The 24,667-nt window shown below is 45.5% G+C and overlaps 1 protein-coding gene and 2 long non-coding RNA genes across 5 annotated transcripts in view; 1 reads left to right on the top strand and 2 right to left on the bottom strand.

Moving 5' to 3' along the window:
- Positions 1-24,667, top strand: part of LOC144110772 (uncharacterized) — a 189,539-nt gene that overhangs the window by 153,510 nt on the left and 11,362 nt on the right. The gene's annotated exons all lie outside the window — the stretch shown is intronic.
- Positions 1,756-23,448, bottom strand: LOC144110792 (prolyl 3-hydroxylase 3-like). The gene is made up of 7 exons (XM_077643888.1): positions 23,045-23,448; positions 19,983-20,126; positions 9,638-9,733; positions 8,331-8,481; positions 7,117-7,231; positions 5,881-5,947; positions 1,756-2,212 (listed from the first exon to the last, which is right to left on the bottom strand). Exons 1-7 carry the CDS (start codon positions 23,369-23,371, stop codon positions 1,778-1,780), a joined length of 1,335 nt encoding a protein of 444 aa, XP_077500014.1. The 5' UTR covers positions 23,372-23,448; the 3' UTR covers positions 1,756-1,777.
- LOC144110177 (uncharacterized) lies at positions 13,577-19,274 on the bottom strand. Of its 3 annotated transcripts, none has more exons than XR_013309744.1 (9): positions 18,826-19,274; positions 17,968-18,124; positions 17,789-17,895; positions 17,656-17,715; positions 17,138-17,593; positions 17,003-17,080; positions 16,714-16,920; positions 16,124-16,502; positions 13,577-15,649 (listed from the first exon to the last, which is right to left on the bottom strand). It is a non-coding gene; the product is annotated as an uncharacterized LOC144110177 (long non-coding RNA). The 3 variants fall into 3 exon arrangements; XR_013309745.1 differs by having other exon boundaries at positions 17,656-17,712; positions 17,789-17,869; positions 18,826-19,273; XR_013309743.1 differs by having other exon boundaries at positions 17,789-17,869; positions 18,826-19,272.

Raw genomic sequence — 24,667 nt, 5'->3', positions numbered from 1 at the left:
CCTGATTTGGCCCGCTTTTCCGGCAGATAACCGCGAATCCATGCGATATCGTTCGCTTCTTCACGGCGTCGACAAGCAAGCCACGGCCCGAAAAAGCACTCCCATATTTTTCATGGGCGTGCTTTTTAGCGCGACTGCACACTTGAAAATTATCCTCTGTGTCCAACCGGTAGCGCGTATGATATAGTGTACGTTATATTTAGGAGTATTAGATCTGGCAAGATTTGGAGCCCCATTTAAATGCGTGTTAATTCTGTCTATTACCCGAATTTATACATGCGGCCAGGAAGCTCTGCTCTTGCGCTTCAGTTTGTTAGGCATTCACTGGCCGCGTTGTAGGTATAGTTAGATTATTAGTAATGAACATTACTGCCTATTGCACCAGGTGAGGACTGTGATGTGAAATTGTACCCGCGCTGTTCAGCTCGTTTTTTTCATCCCTGTGTATTGGGGGCGAAGGGGAGGGGGAAGGAGTATGGTGTATGGTATGATATGGTGTGGCGTGGCGTGGTGTGGTATGGTGAGGTATGGTGTGGTATGGTATGGTATCGTATGGCATGGAATGGCAGGATATGGTATGGTATGGTATTGCATAGCATGGCAGGATATGGTATGACATGGAATGGCAGGATATAGTATGGTATGGTATGATATGGCGTAGCATGGCAGGATATGGTATGGCATGGAATGGCAGGATATGGTATGGTATGCTGTGGCGTAGCATGGCAGGATATGGTATGGCATGGAATCGCAGGATATGGTATGGCGTAGCATCGCAGGATGTGGTATGGCATGGAATGGCAGGATATGGTATGGTATGGCGTAGCATGGCAGGATGTGGTATGGCATGGAATGGCAGGATATGGTATGGTATGGTATGGTATGGTATGGTGTGGTGTGGAATGCTATGGTATGGCATGGTATGTTCAATAGATAAGAGAACGGAAAGGGGTGCTGGTTATGACAAACGACTGAAGCCAACAGTCACTGAAACCAAGGAGCATAGGGAATGTTTTTTTTTTAATTTTCTGGTTTTTATCTTTGGGAGATTAATGAAAGCAGAAGAAAAAAACAACCACATGCCGCCGGTCGAATCCGAACCCACGACCTTTAAATTTCGCGTCCGGTGCTGTGTACCAAACTGAGCTGCCGCGACGGCTGCTTTCCGGGGGAATTTATGTGCAGTGTAAGCGAACCCTGAGAGTGTTCACCAGCGCCACCCTTTTTCATAGCGGCGGACGTAGTACGTCCTGCATTACCGTGAGTGCCAGGCAGGAGCGTGGTCGAACGCTGAGTGCGGAAGCTGTACGAGAACCGTCTTATGCCAGGTGGTCGTACGCCCTTTATTACCGCGAGTGCGACGTAGGAACGTGGTCGAACGCTGAGGGCGAAGCTGTGCGCGAACTGTCTTATGCCAGGTGGTCGAAATTATTCCGGAGCCCTCCAATACAGCACCTCTTTCTTCGTTTCTTCTTTCACTCCCTCCTTTATCCCTTCCCTTACGGCGCGGTTCAGGTGTCCGCCGATATATGAGACAGGTACTGCGCCATTTCCTTTCCCACAAAACCAATTAATAATTACAATTATTTGCCTGCGGCATCAAGAATGCCAGATCTTGATGCCGGCAGTCTTCAAAGTTTCTTCATCGCCTTTGCAGCTTCGCTCTAATAATTTCAATTTTATCGGACGCCTACCAGATGCCCAGAACACCCAACATCGGCGTTTTGTTTATTTATTTCTGACGCATACGGGAGGAGAAATTTCAGGTCTGCGCGAATCAAAAGAAAAGCTTCAGAAAGTTCAGCTTCCGATCGGGGTGCATGTAATTGTAAAAGTGGTAGGAGAAGAAGGCCGTGTAGCTTGCCAAGATGGGAGTCATGGCCGCGACGACCAACATAATGCGACTCCGTATCGAAATGGGGCGGGCCGTCTGGAGCCGATGCACGAAGAAGGCCGTACTGCGACCAGGCGCCATCTTTTCGCGGCGCTTCGTCGGATCGCGTTTCGTCGAATCGCGCTTCGTCGTCGGGCCATGCATTCGTTTCTCGTCGGCAGCTTTCAAGAGCTCGTCCATATCCTCGTCCCCGTGGTCCGGGGCGTGGGTGAGGCCTAGCACGAGGCGACATTGGCGCCCCCTATGAAGAGGCAGGTAGCCGTATGGTTGGTTGCTCGTGACGATCACGGACCGCCCGCACTTCGGATTTACAGTGCCCTGTGAGAAAAAATGAGAAGTTTTCGCGTGAACACGTACGTTACACGGGAAGATCTCTCGAGCATCGCCTATGTGTTTTAACGCCTGAGCTAAACTTTACGCACAGATTTGTCAAAAGCAAACAGCTAGAGTTTGGACTTTTTCGGTTCGTAGTTTCTGAAACTTGGGTGAACTTTGTTCTGCGTTTATTTCAAAATGCAGTGTTAATTTTTTTTTCTTTAGAGAATGTTGTGTCCCCTGGAAGAATTACCGGGCTTTCTGGGTGCGTATGTAGCACCTTTGTGCGCTTTAAAGTCACCTATAGTTTACCTTGGCTTGTTTGTTAGCAAAAATAGTTTATGCAGAAGCAAATAATGCAGAAATGGTCGTGTTTATGGAAGTGGTTGCGATATAAAATACTCTCACCATAGAAAAAAGTAACAGCGTGAAGTTTAGTTATCGGGCGCAAGACGTAAACGTAAATACAAATTTATTTCTCGAAACTAGGTTGCTCGAAAAACAAAAAAAATGAACAAAGAAAAAAAAACAAGCTAAAGTAACAGGGGAGCAACACCCTATACATTTACTTCGCTTAGACAAACAGAGCCGGGCCCTTCTATAGTCGCCTTCACGTCGGAGTATCTTTTTATCCAGCTGCGATGAATCTATGTGTATTTGGTGCTCGTGACACAACTCGTCACTAATTGAGGCCCATAATGAACTGCGAAAGTAGCAAATGCTTCATAAAGAACAAAGTTTCGTAATGGAAATAAAGAAGAGCGACCGAGACCGAAATCCTCCGATTCACGTAATTGGCATTATGAAGGCAGCTGTAGTATATTGGTGGCAAACAGTGCAACGACGCGGACAGAGTGGAAGAAAATACAGGACAGCGCTGACTCATAACTGAAATTTATTTAAGGAAAGCAGTACATTTTATAGAAAAAGTGGCCAACTTATCAGCTAGTACATAGACTGTGATATCCTCTACAAACACCCGTCCCGATTAACACGTGAGATTATGGAAGCATATCACATGAAGAAAAAAACAAGGTTATGTGTCAGTAAGCCATCTATTTCATTATATGACAGTGAGGTTGCATACCTCGATGCCACGTAGAAACTTGGGTTTTGTCTAGGTACTAGCTGATAAGTTGGCCACTTTTTCTATAAAATGTACTGCTTTCCTTAAATAAATTTCAGTTGTGAGTCAGCGCTGTCCTGTATTTTCTTCCACTCTGTCCGCGTCGTTGCGCTGTTTGCCACCAATATGTACCACCAACTCGCCCGTTTGGCTATTGAGCTGTAGTATAGTTCCGCTGATCTGTCGCGTTAGTCAGAGCATGACATTTTTATTTCCTGACATTTTGTGCATGATTTCGAGTGGAAGGTGGCTTGTTACAGTGACAAATGTTGTTAGTGCCCTTACATGCGTGCGAAAACTCCTCACCCAAGCAAAGGCTCTCATAATGACAGTCTGTGAGCAGGAGGAAACAATAGTAGACGGAGCTATTAGTGCAGATTCTCGATCTGAAGCCGCCATTTGTCTAAATTAGCGGAGCAGCTACTTCAAAACGTACAACTGCACTGCTTAATCCAACGATCCCGTTGTCTTCATTCCCAGACAGAAGGACCTATGAACTTTGCGTTCATAGATCCCTGAGAGTCCTCATACCCCTCCTGGCGCAGTGGTGCAGTGGTTAAGCGATGCGCTACTGCCCTGCGATGGCAGGTGCTGCCAGCGGTGGGCCCTGTGCGACACAGGTTGTTCTTCCCGAACGACAGATTAATTTAACGGCCACTTGCCACATTTGGCAGTTTGCTCACTGTCCGGTTGGCAGGTTGTGATGACGTCACAAGGTCACGTGACCTAGGTGGCCCACCTGCTTCCTACGTTGTGCTCTGGGGACCACCCGCTAAAGCCATGCGAGTCATTTTTCGCTCACAACACCGACACCGGATTTTCTGCAAAACGGGGCCTTTAACGCTATCGCGTTAAAAGGAATTGGGCTTACCTGCTATCGGTTTTTGTCGATTTAAACTCAAGCCTTCACCCCTACACGCAGCTCTCTAGGATTAATTTTGAGCAATGAAGTGACGTTTGAGATCTACCTAAAGTGAGAGAAATAACTTGCACGCTGTATTGGGCTAGTTGTTTTGCATTCACCTTAAGGAATTGCGCCCTGTGTCTCATCGTTGCCGCGCGAATCTTAAGATGAAATAACTCGTCCCCATTCCTGAGAGGCATAGATTTCCACTGTTAATCAACAGTGCCGCGACACAGGTTAAATACAAACCCTACAGTTTCTTACTTTTTAACAAGAGCTGCACTTTTCCTGGCTTGTCATCCTTCGGTTTAAATGTTTAAGCCGATCTCCAAAACAGACTACTATTGCTGGAGAATTGGTGTCTATAATTTTGAATATACAGAACGTATTATCGCGATCAAACGTTTACGGGGCGCGAGTGTGCGGAAAAGTTTATTTTCGGCGCAGTCATGTAATCCAGTAGCCTATGTGATTGCTCTATCCGGTGCTAACCATACCACGTGACTGGGTAGCGCGTTAGAGCTGCAATTAACTTTTTAGTGAGAACTTTAGTACAGTACGGACCTGTAGCGTTGTTAATGTTAAGAAAAGGGTTTTAGTTCTTGACTTGTCTAGTAAGGCCACATATTGTTAATCGGCGCGTTTGGAAATGCTGAAACCTATTTTTTCATGCTCGTTTTGAAGTTGCCAATGTGCACACTGAATTCTCGTTCTGCTCTACGCTTAAGGCCCCGCCGCGGTGGCTCAGTGGTTACGGCGCTCGACTACTGATCCGGAGTTCCCGGGTTCAAACCCGACCGCGGCGGCTACGTTTTTATGGAGGAAAAACGCTAAGGCGCCCGTGTGCTGTGCAATGTCAGTGCACGTTAAAGATCCCCAGGGGGTCGAAATTATTCCGGAGCCCTACACTACGGCACCTCTCTCTTCCTTTCTTCTTTCACTCCCTCCTTTATCCCTTCCCTTACGGCGCGGTTCAGGTGTCCAACGATATATGAGACAGATACTGCGCCATTTCCTTTCCCCCCAAAACCAATTATTATTATTATTATTCTACGCTTAAGAAAAACGCTAAGGCGCCCGTGTGCTGTGCGATGTCAGTGCACGTTAAAGATCCCCAGGTGGTCGAAATTATTCCGGAGCCCTCCACTACGGCACCTCCTTCTTCCCTTCTTCTTTCACTCCCTCCCTTGTCACTTCCCTTACGGCGCTGTTCAGGCGTCGAACGATATATGAGACAGATACTGCGCCATTTCCTTTCCCCCCAAAACCAATTATTATTATTATTATTATTCTACGCTTAAGAAAAACGCTAAGGCGCCCGTGTGCTGTGCGATGCCAGTGCCCGTTAAAGATCCCCAGGTGGTCGAAATTATTCCGGAGCCCTCCACTACGGCACCTCCTTCTTCCTTTCTTCTTTCACTCTCTCCTATATCCCTTCCCTCACGGCGCTGTTCAGGTGTCCAACGATATATGAGACAGATACTGCGCCATTTCCTTTCCCCAAAACCAATTATTATTATTATTATTATTATTATTATTATTATTATTATTATTATTATTATTATTATTATTATTATTATTATTATTATTATTATTATTATTATTATTATTATTATTATTATTATTATTATCTACGCTTACCAAAGTGCTTCGTCCTGTGAGGACGAAGTGGCCGCCTTGAAAGTCGTCATTCAGGAACAGAACGGCACTGCGAAGGACATAGTGAGATGGGTTTATACCTTGGCGAACTCGTGACCTACGCCATGCATGCTGTATACAAGGTGTTTCAGTGAAGGAGAACCAGAATTTATAAAGTATAGACACAATCTCGCCAATGCTGTTCACAGCCTGTTTACAGGAGGTATTCCGAGGCCTGAATTGGGAACAGTTGGGGATAAGAGTTAATGGAGAGTACCCAAATAATCTGCGATTCGCTGATGACATTGCCTTGCTGAGCCACTCAAGAGATGAACTGCAAATCGTGATCAATGAGCTAGACAGACAGAGCAGTGCGGTGGGTCTAGAAATTAACATGCAAGAAACCAAAGTAATATTCAACAGTCTAGCAAGGGAACAGCAGTTCATAATTAGAAGCGAGGTGCTGGATGTGGTAAAGGAATACCTCTACTCAGGGCAGGTAGTGACAGCTGATCCGGATCATGAGAGGGAAATAACTAGAAGGATAAGAATGAGGTGGAGCGCGTATGACAGGTTCTCTCAGATCATGAATAGCAGTTTACCAATATCCCTCAAGAGAGAAGTGTACAACAGCTCTATCTTACCGGTACTCACCTACGGGGCAGAAACGTGGAGGCTAACGAAAAGGGTTCAGCTTAAGTTAAGGACAACGCAGCGAGCCATGGAAAGAAAAAGGCCGGAAGCGGGCAGAGTGGGTGAGAGAACAAACGCGTGTTAATGACATCCTAGTCGAAATGAAGAGGAAGAAATGGACTTGGGAGGGGCATGTAATGCGAAATCAAGATAACCACTGGTCCTTAAGGGTAACGGAGTGGACTCCAAGAGAAAGCAAGCGTAGCAGGGGGCGGCAGACGGTTAGGTGGGCGGATGAGATCAGGAAGTTTGTAGGCAAGTGCCTTTCGCTTGAGTCGCATAAGAGAGCCATTGCGCCACTATTGAAACCGAATAACCTTGAAATGCTAGCAGAAGGTTTTTTTTTTTTTTTGCGGTAGAGAAGCTTCCTGCTTGACTTGTGTTTTGAAATGATCCGCTACAAGGAGCATCCTAGGAACATCCATCTCGCTGCAGCTGAACGCTGTGGTCTTAAGATTTTTGACCAAGTCTGTATACATGGTGCAGGAAATTCATCACCAAACAAATAAGAAGACGACATGCCCAACAAAACAGATGCCGGCTCACCTGTAGTGTCGCCATTTAGTATTCGATTCCAGACGCACACACGACCCGTTCGGCTGAGGCTGGCAAATACCGGCCCGCACCAGATCGCGCGCGTAGCTTTCTGTGCTGTATGATCCTGCGTGAAAGGTATATACGCGTATGTACAGTCGTGAGCAGTGCCAACTTTTTGCCCAAAATTTCGAATTTTCCGGTTATTTCTCCGCTAAATTTGGGAATTACTTTTGGATATCATTCGCCAACAGGGAAACTAGTTATAAAACAGAAAAAGGTGTGCTTGTCACACGTTATTATTATGCCTAAATAGAATGCTCACACTTTGTTCTCCGCCATTTTTTCTCACGACTCCACATGCATGCAAAAATTAGCTAAATTTGCAAGCTCGCATTTTTCTAGTCTGCGAAGCAGCACTGCTTAAGTTGTGTCAGATTAGGAGTAAAGCTTAAAACTGCCATAGCTACGTTTTCAAGCAGAGTCACAATCTCATCGTCATTATACCAACGCACGCACGGAGAGGAATCTTGTAGCTACGTGTAAAAGGTGTTTCACTTAAGACTTTCTGCAATTTTTAAAAATAGGCTTTTTGAGTTAGAACATTGTCAGCGGTGTAGTACATCAGAATACAGCTAAGACGTGCTAACTAGCAGGCAGGTTAACTAATATTGAATAGTTAACTTTCTAACTATCACTGTTAGGCTCCTTTATTATTGAGAGGCGTGTAGCCCATCGTAGATAATAACCATTTCAGTTTTTAGAATTTCGAAAAGCGGTCACCCTCGGCGCTCAGGCCCAACAAATTTTGGCTATTTCGCCTCTGGAAGCTTTTCGAAAGTGCATATATTTTGCCGCGGTGTAGCCACAATTTGTTGCGCCACAGTTATCACTGAGGGTAACCGCTTTTTCGAAATTCTAGAAAATGATATGGATATTACTTACGGCGGGCTACATGCCTTTGAATAATTATAAGGAGCCTAACAATAATAGTCATAAAGTTAACTATTCAGGATTAGTTACCAGCCTTCTATTCAGCTCATTTTAGTTGTATTCCGATGTGCTACACCGCTGACAATGCTATGCCGCAAAGAGCGCTCTTCTAACTCAAAAAGGCTATTTTTTTTAATTGCAGGAAATCTTAGGTGAAAACCCTGTTTAGCGTGTTAACTTTAGCGGTACACATGAAGGGCAGCGCAGTTGGCTTCTTTATATATAGAGCTCACCATCAGGGGCAGCGTGGCACTCGAGTCGAACTTGATCGAAGTGGAGTTGCGAACGGAGCTTGAAGTAGGCTTCCGTGTAGCGCCGAATTTTACTCGACGATGCCACGATGAGTTCCGCACCCTCTCGAGCGACGACCGAACGCGGCAGAGCCTAAACGGACGAGAGTGATTATGTTAAAAGAAACTGCATTAGGACGTCAGACACAGGAAAGCACGCTACTGTCGGATACAACTCAAGAACTAAGCGCCTTTTCCCCGTCAAAGGTTTGTGGTTTATGGGGGGTTTAACGTCCCAAAGCGACTCAGGCTATGAGAGACGCCGTAGTGAAGGGCTCCGGAAATTTCTACCGCCTGGGGTTCTTTAACGTGCACTGACATCGCACAGCACACGGGCCTCTAGAATTTCGCCTCCATAGAAATTCGACCGCGCGGCCGGGATCGAACCCGCGTCTTTCGGGCCAGGAGCCGAGCGCCATAACCACTTAGCCACCGCGGCGGCTATTTCACCGTCAAAGGACCCCCTCCTTCCAGCCAATGGCGTCGGGCGATTCTCATGATACTGCTAGCATGACAGGAACGGCGTGAAAATGCAGGGGAGGGGGGGGGGTGCTGTCTTCTTACATCGGCCACTTCCTGCATTGTCGCACTAGCAGTCTCGTGAGAATCGCCCGACGCCATTGGCTGGAAGGCGGAGGTTCTTTGACGGGGAAAAGCCGCTTCGTTCTTGAGTTGTATCCGGCTACAGCATTACACGAGATGCGACGCGTGGAAAGAAAAAAATTACAGGGATCCTAATTCCATTATGTGTTCGCAATGCTATAGCATTAGCATCTGTTGATGCCTTTACCGGAGGTAATACTACTACTAATAATAATACTTTATTTTTTCTTTGATACAAGGAAAGGAGCAGCTGCTAAAAAGCTGTTTCGAAGAGCATCCTGACTGGCAGGGGGAAGTGACGCTGCTTCCGGTCGAGTGACGTAACTTCCTCCATATGCGAATTTCATTACCGTAGATGAATTTAATTTGGCGCCATCGGGCTTCTCATGAGTTAAAAACAAAGAGCTATTACTGAGTCTGAAGCCGTGCTGACCAGCTCAGACCCGGACAAGCAGCTTCGGCTGGTGGTCAATTCGCTCAACCTGTATTTAGTTTGTCACGTGATCATGTTCTAGTACATACCACAGCATGAGGAATTAGGGTGAAAACGGAAGGCTCCTGAGAAACAAGTCAGATTGATTGGGCACTGAATTTCTGGCCAACTACTTTCACTACAGTCTATGACTGCCAGTATTTACTAAGCTTACCGCTCTAAGCCATTTGGCGTCAGCGCTCCAGGCGTTGACGTCAGGTGATCCCGAAGGAGTCGTTTCCCTGTGGTCTTCGCCTCGAGCCGATAACTCCTGCGAGTTTATCGCGGGGGAAAAGATTAAAAGGATAACGTTCTTTTTTTCCTGTTTCATGAAGAATTTTCCGGACGTGCAGTTTCTGTCGAAAGTACTCAGCCCACTGCTCCACACGCTATGCCAATCTTGCTCAGTTGCACTGCTATAAATTCGACGCTTGGGATCACTGCAGTGTATTTGCAATCAACGTACTGGGCACAAATTGAAGGATTGCCTCTTTTGCCGCAACCCCATACATTTCTAAGGAGCAGTAAAAAAAAACACATATGGCGTTGACCTACAAAATAGGTATAGGTACAGGGACTCCGGAACCTCTTTTGTGTGTGTGCGCGCGGGGGAAGGGGGTGGGGGTCAAGACTTCGAGTTTATTTTGTTATTTATTTATTTAATGCTCATTTGCATAATAAATTTTATATTATTTTTTAATGTCCAAAGGTTGATGTAACTGTCACGTTGTGATGACGAACCACCAGTAGTCAGGAAGACAACGAAAAGGCTTCCAAAAGAAACAGTTTAAGCGGCTGACTCCCGCCCACTAAAATCTGAACGATTCGGCGGCGGCAATAGTCACAAGCGCGCTGGGCGGTCATCGAACTGAATGCGTGCAGTTCTTGGCCGCGCTCAGTTTAAAGCTGGCAAGGAACCTTCGAAATAAAGAACCAACAGAAAAATGTGGAAGCATTTGCACGTGGCCACGATCAATGGAGATAAGTCTGGTTGCATCTGGCATTACAAAACAAAATGATAAAGCCGTGTGCCGGCGGTTCTGAAAGCGAACGATCAAACGGTGCAAAGATTCACGGCAATATAAAACGAATTGAAATGGGCAGCTTTATAGTTGTGCGCACGAGGAGTGATAAATTGGTTAAAAAAGTTTGTGCATAGTTTGTTTAAATTCCGGTAATCATCATCGTGTACACGGGTCACACAGTCGACTTCTGTTGGGACATGGCTGGTTTAGGTTGCTCATATACGAAATGCTTTAAAACTGGCTACGAAGCCAAGTAGCTCAGCTCCACTGTGCTTTGCATTAAAAGATTGCTAGAAATGAGGTGTTTCAATTGTCAGAAATCTGACCCAAGGGCAAGCAATTAAAAACTGGGTGGGGGGTCCCTGTATAGGTAGCTGTGGATGTTAGTTTGGTGGAAAACAGCGCAACGACGCGGACAGAGTGGCAGAAAAAATACAGGACAAGCGCTGTCCTGTATTTTTTCTTCCACTCTGTCCGCGTCGTTGCGCTGTTTGCCACCAATATGTACCACCAACTCGCCCGTTTGGCTATTGTGAGTGGACGTTAGATTACACAACAAATTCTTTAGTCATTTACATGAATGAATAAAAGAACTGCTGAAGTTTGTAAGATAGCCTAAGATAGCCGTATATAGGATAGCCTAGAGGACAGCTTACAAGATATCTAGAGCCAATCACAAAAGAAGTTTGAGTTACGCTCGAGAACTTTCAAGCAGTAGCCTGACTTTTGCGGTGACAGCTGTTAAAGCTACACCCCCACCCACGGGGTTCTATTGTCATTATTCGCGTCAAATGACGTAATCGCATACAAGGTCATGATCCAGTGGCCACAGTGCATATGAACCACTGGCCACTTAATGTCACGTTATGGTGATCACTGGTCACATTAGGGCTCGCAATCGAACCAGGAACACACTAGTACGTGCTATTCACCTTCTTTCTTCCAAATAGAACTTAAACGTAAAGCTGACACTAAAACTTGAGCCACGTTGAGTGAACTCCCCTTCAACGTTCTAACTGCATAAATATTTTCGTAATTATGCTGTAGGATGGCACCAATCCATGTATCATGACTGCGTCCCCTTTAACACGGCATAAAGGTAGCAGCAAAGGGAACGTTATCGCGGCAACGCACCATAAAGCCCCTTGATGTTTTGAAAGTAGCGACACTCTCCTCCTTCGCGGCGCATTCCTCCTCGTTTCTCCTCGCCCGCCAGCCGCCCGCGCTGCACACCGCACTCTTTTTCACCCAAGCGCCCGCCGGCCAGCCGCGCCTTTGAACGCTGGCGTGCTTTTTAAGCACCGTTTACAGCTTCGGTAGTGAGAGTAATTCTCATAAACGGTTACCCAAGCGATTAGAATGCTGAGAAAAAATTCTGTGGATTTTTTTTCTTTTTTTAAGGCACTTAATTTCTAAATATTTCCCAGAAGAAAACATTCTTCTGCGGGTGTCATTTACGAAAACCGTCTCTGAAAGGAGATGTGATGTTTTGCGGCGTGTAATCAACTAAGTAGTGCTCCAGGCATAAGTTAATGCGTATTAAGCTTATCAGTGCAAGACATCTAACGGTTTGCTAGTGTTTATGACGGCGTACAATAAATTAGTTGTAAGTGCTGTGCAAGACGATGTTGTGACATTCCGTGTGTGCTACGAGGATCCACGTTCGACGGCGCGGCGTAGACGGAGACCCGTGACAGCGGCATCATCAATTACCCAGCCATGCTCTTTGAGTGACGACCAGAACAACCGGACCCGCCGCCGCCGCCGCGGTGAAACAGGCTTTATCCTCCCCAATTTCCGGGCACATTCCAGGACAAGGGAGCTGTCAGCGGGCCAGAGCGCGCCGTACCACAGCCGACCCTATGCGCTACCGCGAAGACGACATTCTTTCCCTCCCCCCCCCCCCCCCCCCCCCTTTGTCGTGGGCTATCGCCGGGAAGGCACCCACAGCTTCCCAGAAGGGCCGCGACGGACACCTGTCATGGCGGACAGGCAGTACTCGCCAAGAATGTGGAAAGACAGGCGCTAGTGAATTAGCTCCGAAGAGAGAGCCTGTGTATACTCTCACTTGAGAGAGAGTGGTGGCGTTTTTGTTGTTTATTTAGTTTGTATTGTTAACAGACTCTGGGTTCGAGGCTAAGCCCAACCCAAGGGGTGGTCCCCATCTCGCATGTTATTTTGGATTGGAGAATTGATGCTTTGGGCGGGCCACTTAAATGACCGCCCTTAGTCCTTTGTTAATCAAGTGCTTAAAAGCACATGTAAACGGATGCAGTCCAGTCTGAGCTGGGGCTCCATGCTTAGCATGTAATGTGATGCTACTTAGGCACTAACCTGCCCGGTCGATGAGTAAATTCGTGCAAAGTTTGTTCTGTTGTAAAATTATGCTCTGCTGTCATCATCTACAAGCTCGCCTCCTGTTCATCTTCCAAGCCGAACGACACTAGAGGAAGGGTTTGTGAACCATCCTCGAAGAAACGGACGACTATTGAAATTCTACTGCATCCACGCTCAGGACGACATCGTTTGCCAAGAGGGCCTTCAGCGCCGAAGCCCGACGGCGTGCAGCTTCTGCCAGCAACCGCTCGAGCCCAACTCCGGAGCCACTCCATCGCCCCCATGAAGTCGTCGGCACGTAAGCTCGGACGCCCCAGCCTCTGATGTATAACCTTAATCATGTGTAATTATTGAATATACCTGTTTGTTTAAACTGAGCCATACGGTGTCTCTTTGCCTCTCCGTCCCGTGTGGACCTGCGCATTATGGGGGTCATCACAATGTGTTTAGTTTCCTGATGTGAACGCAGGTGCATGCAGTGAGATGTGCGGCGCAGAAGGGATGGACTTAAAAAAACTTACAAAACTGACAGTTCAAAACACAACACAAAAAGCAAGCACAATTGTACAAAAGCAATATCACGCTATGAATGAATCGGTTTTAGTGCGGCTGAAAAATGACCAACACGGTACCAAGCATGAACTGCTTACGATTTCCAGACATGTAATGAGGCCGATGCTACGTGGTGCAAGGGCCAGCACATTATTTGGAGCCGGAACTCTCCAGTAAAAGGAAGCTCAACGCACGGAACGCAGTTTTCTTTAACGTTTATTGTCTCTCCTTCACCCTTTGTGGACGTTCTGAAGTTTTTTTTTTCTTGGTGCACTTTACCATTGAGCCCCTTCAGTTTTATGTTACAGTAAATTGAAAGTGGATTGAAATAAAAAAAGGTCTTTTCTGTTGTGAACAAAATTTATTTCGACATGAAAAGCGAAATCCTCACGTTAGATATTAACTACACAGTGGCTGTAAAATTTTAAAATTTATCCCAGGCAGTGGCTTGCTGCTTATGAAAGATATTTGTTTTAAAAGTATCACATAAAGGTCCTTTGCTTCGCAAGCAATGAAGCGTCTACACATCATTTAATGCTTGAAACAGCAACGCGCATGCCAATGCTTTTACTGGCACATTTGGAACTCTCAATAGAAGATCTTTTAGCCGCTTCACTTTTCACTAAAATTTCCATGCGCAGTTTGCCGAATATTTTAACAATGTCTTCAAGTAAGTTATGGCAAGAAGGAAAGCATGTCTGCGAAGTTACGCTTTGGGTAATGGCTTTTTGCACCTCCGACTCATGTACAGAATTACGGATTAGCTTTTCCTTATTAGTGTGGAAGTAGTTCTCTGCTATTTTTATCACTTCAATCACCCCTTGCGATGGAGTGGTCAAAGACTGCTGGTGCTTTGAAAAGTTTTTGAGCTCTATCAGCGTCGTAGAGCTGTCTCGTTCAATCAGAGAATTATAGCAATTCTCACACTGTACTCGCTTCACAAGTTTTGAAGCAACGTAGCCTGCTAGGTACGTTAATGACTGCTCTATTTCAGGGCTCAGGTCAAGAATATCATCGGGCGCTTGAATAGCATCTGTGTCGCTTCTTGCTTCACTTGTGTCGCGTAAATGTAATAGTAAATAACCTTCCTCCTCGGAGTAGCTTCCTGATTTGGTAGGCTTCAAAAATTTACCTAGTGTTGCGTTCCTTAATCTACATTTAAACTCATATAGTCTCGGGATGGGGTTTTTGGCGCGTAATGTAGAGAAAAAGTTTTCAACCCCATCCTGGCCTAACCTGCTCGGGAACACATAATGAAAGTTGTACGTTGTGAGAAGGACGTCTTGTACTTCTAGTGCTGTTATTGTCGCTAGTATAATTCCCGATTGTACAGGCTTCCAGACAGCATTTTTTTCACGTCCAATTTGAATTTTAGAGAAGAGCTCGATTATCATTTCCAAAAATGCTACACTGGAGTCATACTCCTCTTGAACTGCGTGGCTAAAAGCTAGCTTTGTTGCCCGTGACGTGATCAGGCGAAACCACCTGAACACGGTTTCGATAAACCATGCAGTAGTAAGAGCGTTTCTCGGAATTTTTCCTCTGTCTTGAAGCAAGCGCAAGCCTGAAGCTGTGTCATTATGGAAAATGGAAAAAGCTGGGCCTACCTTCATTTTATCGTAGTGGCTTGGATCAAGACAGGAAGCATTTAGGTGCGGGGCAAGTTTTATATCATCCGTTTCATCGTGCCTTACAAGTGCTTTAATGAACTCAAAATTCACGACATTAGTTGGCAAGTTATGTTTTTGCACAACTTCTTCGGGAAGGTAGGTGAGGTGCCCTTTAGTCAAATGATTTCTAAGATTTTTTAACAAGTGAGGTACATCGGCCATGAACCAAAGCTTTCTCTGCGCGTCACATGGATGACGACAGCTAGTCCGCGCCCTGCTGTGCTTTCCTGAAATAATTCCGAAAAGTTTCCAAAGTGCCTGATTCGAACTGCCCATATCAGACACCACGACATGAATGCTGAGTCCGATAGACTCGCATTGGGCAATCAAATCAACTAATTCACGTTTCAAGCTTGCAGCATGAATGGAGTTCCCAGTTAGATGATATCCTATTGTTTGCTTCCATCTAGTTGATAAACCACCTATCATGAATACCAAACCGTGTGTAGCTAAGCAATCATCAGGTAACGATCCATCGGATAACGGCAGTGTGGGTGCACCCACGACTTCGCGAACCGTATGATCATACACAAGACCTGACGCGATTTGCATTTCGTCAAGCATAATAACAGCATGGCGCTCCTCCGGCTTCATGAGATTGACCTGCAGAATACAAATCAACATTAATAACGGCTAAAGGTTGATACGCACTAGTAATGCTAAGATGGAAAAAATATGGACAGAGAAAACGATGGGACAGTAAAAAGGCGGGAATAGCTACACCCATACTTAGAGAGCAATTCAGGAAAATGAGATCGTACCGGAGTTCCCGGGTTCGAACCCGACCGCGGCGGCTGCGTTTTTATGGAGGAAAAACGCTAAGGCGCCCGTGTGCTGTGCGATGTCAGTGCACGTTAAAGATCCCCAGGTGGTCGAAATTATTCCGGAGCCCTCCACTACGGACCTATTTGTTCCTCTCTTCTTTCACTCCCTCCTTTATCCCTTCCCTTACGGCGCGGTTCAGGTGTCCGACGATATATGAGACAGATACTGCGCCATTTCCTTTCCACCAAAAACCAATTATTATAATGTAGAAAAATCGACAAAAAGCTCTGTTAGCAAAACATTCACAGTTACCTTCATCTTTAAGGTTCCAAAATATCAGTTAGAATTCCAGGTCGAAACTTCGCATGCTCGATGTGTCTTTGCAGTGTGCGCTCAGAAGGCAGTGGGTAACCATAATCTCGGAGCAGATTGTAGCCTCGCGTCCCGCATGCAAGCCGTAGTCTCAGCGACTTCACCAGAGTGTCAGCTTCCCACCGTGAACTATTACTGGACAACCGCTCCATTGAGGACATTTGATCATCATTGAAGAGGTGCTTGATTTTCTTCTGTAGCTGCTCCTTCTCCGCTTCGCACTTCAGGTATCTCCTTTTAGCAATTTGTAGTTTTCTGTTAGCATCCTTTTGGGCGCGTTCCAAATCTGATATGCGTTCCAGGAGTGCTTGCTGGGATGCTAAAAAAGAAAGCCGATTTCAAAAACTGAAATTTAAGTCCTACACTCACGAAAGTCTAAGAAACAACATTCAGGGTTTCTAATGAGGCGCGAAAGCTCTGCTTTCTTTGGCGTATATTAGTATAGTAGTAGAAGTCGCATGGCAGCACAATGTATTCTAAATTGCTTTATGTTACAAGCTACACTATAATGAACAAAAAGCAGCATTTACCATTCACTGAACTCTGCTCGTGGGGCGTGCATGGTACCTCTTGATGTACTTCGGATGGGGCTGTAAAAAAAAAAACATAATGTTCTGAACATGTACTACGGGCTATATTGAAGTATGGGTACGAAGGCAGCAAAAAGCAGCATTTACCATTCACTGAACTCTGCTCGTGGGGCGTGTATGGTACCTCTTGATGTACTTCGGATGGGGCTGTACAAAAAAAAATAAACATAATGTTCTGAACATGTACTACGGGCTATATTGAAGTATGGGTACGAAGGCAGCCGCTTACAGCAGGATTCACTTGTAGCGGTGAACTTTACTGCTGACTCACTGAAGTCTGCGGAGACTGCTGCTGGGGTACCGAGTGCTGCATGAAAAATCACACTATCATCTGATACAAGAAAAATATTAAAACCTAACTCACCATTGGTAAAATCTGGCTCATGGCGCGCATTTGGTAGCTCAAGGCACTCTTTAGATGGGGCTGAGAGAGGTATGAAACTAATGTAGAAACTGACTATCGGAGCCAAATTCAGCAGGAAATAAAAAAAGATGCTTACAAAAGCGATCCCTCGAAGATGGAACAGTCCCTATTGCTGCGACACTGCATGCAGCGGGCAAGGATGTCCTGGCTGAAGGCGCTGCATGAAAGATCAGAGAGAGGTGGTTTATGAATAGTAAGGATTGCTAATACATTTCGCCAAACGTTATTTCCGCGCCGCATCAGGTAGCAGCGAGAATTGAGAAGTAAAATTATTGCAGGAATGTACGAAATTCAGACGCAATTAAAACGGGTACGACTTACAAAACACTTCATTGGGATTTGTGGCGGGTATCGAGGCATGGAATGTAGCGGGCAGCAAAGCGGAGGTACAAGATACTGCACGAAAAATCATTTCCTTCATATCACGCCCTCAAAAAAAATGAAAAATTGACGTTTACCATTGGTTAAATCAGGTTCATGGCGCGCCTCAGATAGCTCGGAGCTCCCTCCATCTGCTGCTAATGAACATTGGTTGTAAGAACGCATGACCACACACTAAATTCATGCGCCATCGCAAAGAACATCGCTTACAGAGTTTTTCATTCGAAGAAGAGCCAGACTCTGCTCTGGAGACATTGCAGGAATCAGGCAAACCCGCACTGTTTACACTTGCTGCAGAAAAAAAATAAGGTGATGAGCTACATCGCTAAGTGACAAAACTGATACGAATAAATGGACAAAGAAAGAAAAAACCAGCAATTATCACTCACTTCTGTTTTCCCGAGGGTCAATTCTTAGTCGGGGCGGTTTCCTTGGTTTTACAGCAGGTCTGTGCGAGAAAAACTTCGGAACCGCATTTGGCTTCAGCTTCTTTTTCCCATATTTTTGCAATATCAGTGGTTCAAACTGATCGTCACTGAAATGTGCCTAGAATGAAAAGCGAAGATTAGGTCTCTCATGAAGGATGAATCAATTTCCGTCAAATGACGCGGCTAAAAATTTATATAGTTAAACAGCAATACCAACTATTTATTCGCATAACCATCCCTGTAATATTCCGAAAGGTACTGAGAGCCCATCGCAGCTAGAACTCCGTATTCGCGCCGAAATAAAAGCTGTTAAGAAATATCTAAGGGTAAGACGCGAGATGCCACGGCTGAACGAAAAATTACAAGAAACCAATAAAAATAACAATTTATGATGTATTTAACTTAAAATCAGTCATCACAAACAGATTTCACGAAATGAAATAATTCAAAACGAAGATATATATAAAGCGATCTAAATACATACGAATAAATGACACCTAATTAAGATGTTAAGCAGAAAATTGAAAGGATAATTAGGGGCTCGTTATTATACAACGAAAGGAGCGAGCAGTCTACGATTCCAAGGTGGACGCATGGGGATGTTTTGTTTGTAATGTTTATAGTAGTTTACATTGAGCTGAATCAGTCTTGTAATGATTTGATTGAGAAAGAAATTAAAGTAAAGCGGAAAGAAAGACAACGGGCCGATGGCGGGATGGCGCCATCGGCCCGTTGTTTTTACTAAAAGAATATTTCTGCATGGATTACACCTCGTCTAGTAAACTTGGGAAAAGCGGGAAAGTGAGAGAGGTGCCTTACCTCGCACACAACGCTGCTTCTTGTCGGCACGAAGTTTTTTCTCCCGATATAATGAAGCCATTGCTTCGTCTTCAAGCGATCCCGCTTTCCTTGAGGTACCATGAAAGCTGCATAGCCATCCTCAGGCCGGTTTGAACAGTTATATGCGCAACACTGTGGCATTTGGCGAGCGCGCCGCGAAGAAAAACAACGTGCGCAAGGTCTCCTTTGCTTGAGTGGGTGAAAAAAGGCGCGCGAAGAACGAAAAGCTTCACAAAGAATGCAAAAAGCGCGCGTGTAACCATGGCGACCCGAGGGACAGCCAGAGTGACCAATTAGCGCGAAGCGGAACGCGCCGCGCGTCTGCGCGCGGCGTCGCGCAGAGGGTGCCCGCGCGTAGATCTGAATCCGAGTAGGTGGCGAGGAGGTGAGGAGAGGAGGTGATGCGGCGGCGGCAAAGTACAAAGCGTGGCGGTACTTTCTCTTTATCGAGGGACTTTAACGCACCAACCTTTGTGATGCCACCTACCAGGCAGTACGAAGGACATCTGCCAAGTAGTGGCAAGCTCACTCGATAGATGTCCCTTCAAGCGCAAAGCTTGGCGCTAATTCGCGTTTGATCATTTCCTTTTCAATATCTTTGCCTGTTCTCACCAGCCATAGACGTGATTAAAAAACCGCATTGATCGAAATGTACTCGCGGCGTGCTCCGCTCATTAGAAATGAAAATGCAGCTAGCGAACAGCAATTTCAAACAACCAGATAGCATACGGAGTTGAGCCCCAGTGGGTCCCATGCGCTGTCTCACGTGGGAAATTGGGCTAAGTAAGCTTAAATGGCATAATAAGTAGGGGCTAAGTGGGCTAAAATTCATTGCGGAAATAGATACGGAGCTATATGAGGACCCGGAAGAAACATTAAACCATCGAATAAGCTGGGATTTTTTTTTTCCTGCGGATTCTTATCGAGCCCCTTAAAAAATATGAATTATTTTTAAAACATTGGCTGCCATTGGATTTACTTAGTGCCTACAGGGGGCAGAATCACATTTCAGATTTGCGATACCTTAAAGAAATAAACTTATTAATTAATGCTTTCCATTTGCTTGATGGAAAGACACACACGTGTATATAGCGCTTATGATACAAACGAAAGGTGACCTTCTACACTGCACTCACATTCAGCCCCATGATGCGCCTGCACTCTTGCGGCAAGAGAAATCCTTCGGCCACCAGCGTGTCCGGTCCGTTGAGGCACGGCTCGTCACGTGACAGCCTGATCCCATCGCGCAGGAAGTCAGCATCGCAGTGCGGCAGCAGGTCCTGGCCCAACGTACAGGCAGACAACAGAGTGGCGAGAAATGCGTGGGTTGGTGGTACATGGTGGTGTGTTGGTGGTGTATTATTTCTGATAATACTGAAAAGTAAGTTTGATTGTGCTTTGGAAAACCACGCTGAGCTATTATTGTACAGTGTCTGCTGTTCTCCATTTTTCCATTGTTTTTCTGTTAACTATTGTTAGTAGCTATGTCGGCACTGCCTTGTAGACGTTTTCAGGACCATGTCAAGCTGTGATTTGCAGCTTTTTGCCCCAATATCTTTCCAAACTTCTGGTAAAATGAATTTAATTGAATACTTAATTCATCTCTCCAATTGAAACCCCACAACTGAGAGCGCAAAATTTCGACGGACAAAAGTGGAGACGATAGCGGCCGGGAACAGCGCCCAGAGCTAGCCCTGCCCAGTCGAAAAAGAAAAAGAAACGACAGAACTATGTTAAAAATGCGACAAATCTTTTGTAGCTATGACGTAACAAGGTTTTTGTTGTTTTGTAGTATTTTTCTGTAGTACTTTTCTGTAGCCTGTAGCTCTGTGGTATATATAGTAGATATACAAAATTCTGTGTAATTACTACAAGGTCCTGGTCGAAAACAATACAGAAAATCTGTGGGGACAACAAGTTTTGTTTCGCGTTTTTCGATTGGGTACCGTAGTCTTCCTTTGTCCATCGTTCTTCCGCGTTGTAAATTTGGTTGTGAGCATAGAGCGTCGGCCTTTAACATATTTTGTGCCCATCGAATTTTCATTAGCTCAGGCGATGAACGACTTTCTAAACAGCCTTTCGTGAAAGTTTGCAGGCCATAATAATAACAATAATAATAATTGTTTTTTGTGGGAAAGGAAATGGCGCAGTATCTGTCCCATATATCGTTGGACACCTGAACCACGCCTTAAAGGAAGAGATAAAGGAGGGAGTGAAAGAATAAATAGGTGCCGTAGTGGAGGGCTCCGGAATAATTTCGGCCACTGACATCGCGCAGCACACGGGTGCCTTAGCGTTTTAAAAACCAAGGAACTGTACGATAGGCTGGGTGACAGCTATGCTCGGATCTAAAAAAAAAAACGCCAGAATCTATAGATAGCAAAATTACGTTCCCTTCTGCAGCAAAATCGCATTCGTCACGAGAGCTGGTGGAAAGGAATTTCAGTTTCCGCGGCCCAAAGAAAAAATACCTTCATGTACTGCCTAGTATTGCTAACATGAGAAAGAGCGCTGTACGTACCCACCGCGGTGGCTTAGTGGTTAGGGCGCTCGGCCACTCATCCGGAGTACCCGGGTTCGAACCCGACAGCGGCGGCCGCGCTTCGATGGAGGCGAAGCGCTAAGGCGCCCGTGTTACTGTGCGGCGTCGGTGCACGTTAAAGATCCCAAGGTGGTCTAAATTATTGCGGAGCCCACCACTACGGCACCTCTTTCTTCTTTTCTTTCACTCCCTCCTTTATCCCTTTCCTTACAGCGCGGTTCAGGTGTCCGCCGACATGTGAGACAATTACTGCGCCATTTCCTTTCCTCAAAAACCATTTTTTTACCAATTTTTTTTACCAATTTTTCTGACCCGCAGCGGTGGCTCAGTGGTTAGGGCGCTCGACTACTACTGAGCCGGAGTTCCCGGGTTCGAACCCGACCGCGGCGGCTGCGTTTTTATGGAGGAAAAACGCTAAGGCGCCCGTGTGCTGTGCGATGTCAGTGCACGTTAAAGATCCCCAGGTGGTCGAAATTATTCCGGAGCCCTCCTCTACGGCACCTATTTCTTCCTTTCTTCTTTCACTCCCTCCCTTATCCCTTCCCATACGGCGCGGTTCAGGTGTCCAACGATATATGAGACAGATACTGCGCCATTTCCTTTCCCCAAAAACCAATTTAGCAATTTTTCTTTCACTCCCTCCTTTATCCCTTCCTTTATGGCGCGGTTCAGGTGTCCAACGATATATGAGACAGATACTGCGCCATTTCCTTTCCCCAAAAAACCAATTATTATTATAATTTTTCTGGTAAGTGTAGCGAATTGTTTTAGTTGTAAGAGGCTTCACATGCTCCTAGGAATGTTAGTTCAGCAGGTGCGACGATTGATGGTTCAGTGAATTTCCAACGGACGGATATTTGCCGCTTTAAATGGGCGAATCACGCAGTTTATATTTTCTAAAGGCAACTAAAACTTGATTCCTATTTACACGCTCTACGTTGAGCATGATTCCCATAGTAGCTGCGTCCATATTAGAAATGCCTCCGTCGTCCTGTGTTGGTGCTGTTCCCCTTTTTTGTCTTATATTCCAACTTACACATCATTGTACCTCCCAGCTCGCAGAGAGTATCGCATTTGTTACCGATCGTGGCACACTTCTTAGTTTCTAGTGCCTCGTCGCATGCTTTGCAACTAAAGTGCACTGGACCTCTCTTTTTTTTTTCACGGGAAACCTTGCGAATTTTTGGTTTATTGTAGCTATAATGAATCACTTGGTAAAAAACGACTTATTAATGAAAGAACAACATGGGTTCCGCAAAGGTGTGTCTTGTAATACACAGCTTGTAGAATTTTATCATGAACTTGCATCTGAAGTTGACGACGGGGGGCAGATAGACTGTATAATAATAATAATTGGTTTTCGGGGAAAGGAAATGGCGCAGTATCTGTCTCATATATCGTTGGACACCTGAACCGCGCCGTAAGGGAAGGGATAAGGAAGGGACTGAGAGAAGAAAGGAAGAGAGAGGTGTCGTAGTGGAGGGCTCCGGAATAATTTCGACCACCTGGGGATCTTTAACGTGCACTGACACCGCACAGCACACGGGCGCCTTAGCGTTTTTCCTCCATCGTTGGCAAAATTTGTTCACACCCTCGCCTTTGTGTTCCGAACGTGCAAAGTCGGAACAGCTGCAAGCGAGGATGTTCCCGTCGTACCTTGGGACAGGTGGCCGCTGGAAAGGTGCAGTTGGGATGGTGCACCATGCGCAAACACTCCAACTCCGGCATCCAATCCGGGCACCCCAAGTGGTCGAAGTCGCTGGGGAGCAGGTGGCCGTTGCAGAACGCTTTGCGACCTCCGTGGTGCGGGCAAGGAGACGTGTCCTTGAGGGCTTCATGTCGCGAAGTGGGTGATGACGCGGCATTAATGACGACGTCCGACGAAGCGGGCTGCTGAACGCTGCCAGACGCGAAGCAAATGTGCAGAGAGAGGACCACTAGTCCACGCGTGAGATGTGGCGCCATGTTGGTGTTGATTATCATGATGCTGTTTTCAGGCTTGATGACACATACCCACGGCGGGGGATTGGCCACGGTGCACTGCGGATACAAACGCACTCATGGACAAGGAGTGGAGTAAGTGGATAATTTTGTGGCTTAGACTAGAATTTGTGCAAAGAAAATAACGAAAAAGAAAAAAAGTAGTGTTGGGGGCCGTTAGCGGTGTGAGGCAAACAACAGCAGCTCAGCTTCATCTTCTTTTCCTGCTATACAGCCACCAAAAAAGCCAGAAATCTGCAAATACAGGCGCAAAACGTTGGGGGGCAATGCAAAAATGCATCCCGACTGGTTTCATTCATAATTGGTGACGGACCACCGCGAATTTTCTCTGCTTTTCTTGTTAAGAGTGGGTCCATAAAAACCCGTGTATATACACAAGGCTATCTTCTTCATAATATGCTTATTCTTGCTGTTCTTCATCTTCTTCCAAGCATACCCAGAAAAGATAAAAATCTGTTCGTAACGTGTCACCGCAAGGAAATTACAATCAAATAAATATTTATCAACCCGGTCAAATTCAGCTGATTTATTTTGCCTGTTCGCAACACAAGATATGCTGCGAGCAGTAAGTTTAACTTTCTAATCCATACCAATAGATACGGCGAGATATTAATTTGATTAATTTGGACGAAGGTCTGCAATACATTGCCAGTAGAAATAAAGCTTGCGGGAAATTTTAGGCTCTCTTCAAACTATTTTTTTTTTGGTACAGCCTAGTTAGGATGTGATTTCGCTATTTGCGTCTTGTTTGAATTCAATATGTGTATTTTTTCCCAAATATTAGTTCGCAATTTCCTTATACGGGTGCCTATAAAGGCTTTGTTCTGTATTCGACAGGAAACCGGATGATTTCGCTGTCTTAATCCGCCGTTTGTATTTTGTTGAAATATTAGTGTGCACATTTCATATTGCGGTTGCCCAAATGTCTTGTTTTGTATAGGACCCGATGCTAGCCGTGTCGGCTATCGGTCCAAATATTTGGCGCAAATTTTTCTTTAATGATCAGATAAAGCTTCCTTTTATTTATTTATTTAGTTATTTATTTACTTATTTAATGATTGATTGGTTGATTGATTGATTGATTCACATTGCGCCTTTTGTGGAAAAGTGGCTAACTTATATCGCATGATATGAGCTTGCCGGAAAAATTGAGATATAGCGAGCATCAATTACCGCTTTCTGCGGCGAAGTGGCTAACTTATACCGCTTGGTGCTGGCATAAAAGAACGATCCATGTATTCCAAGAACCAAAACCCAACAACTGAGGACTGAGGAAAA

Source organism: Amblyomma americanum, chromosome 11 (assembly GCF_052857255.1).
Source record: "Amblyomma americanum isolate KBUSLIRL-KWMA chromosome 11, ASM5285725v1, whole genome shotgun sequence".
NCBI lineage: Eukaryota > Metazoa > Arthropoda > Arachnida > Ixodida > Ixodidae > Amblyomma > Amblyomma americanum.
This window is presented reverse-complemented; position numbering and strand designations above follow the sequence as displayed.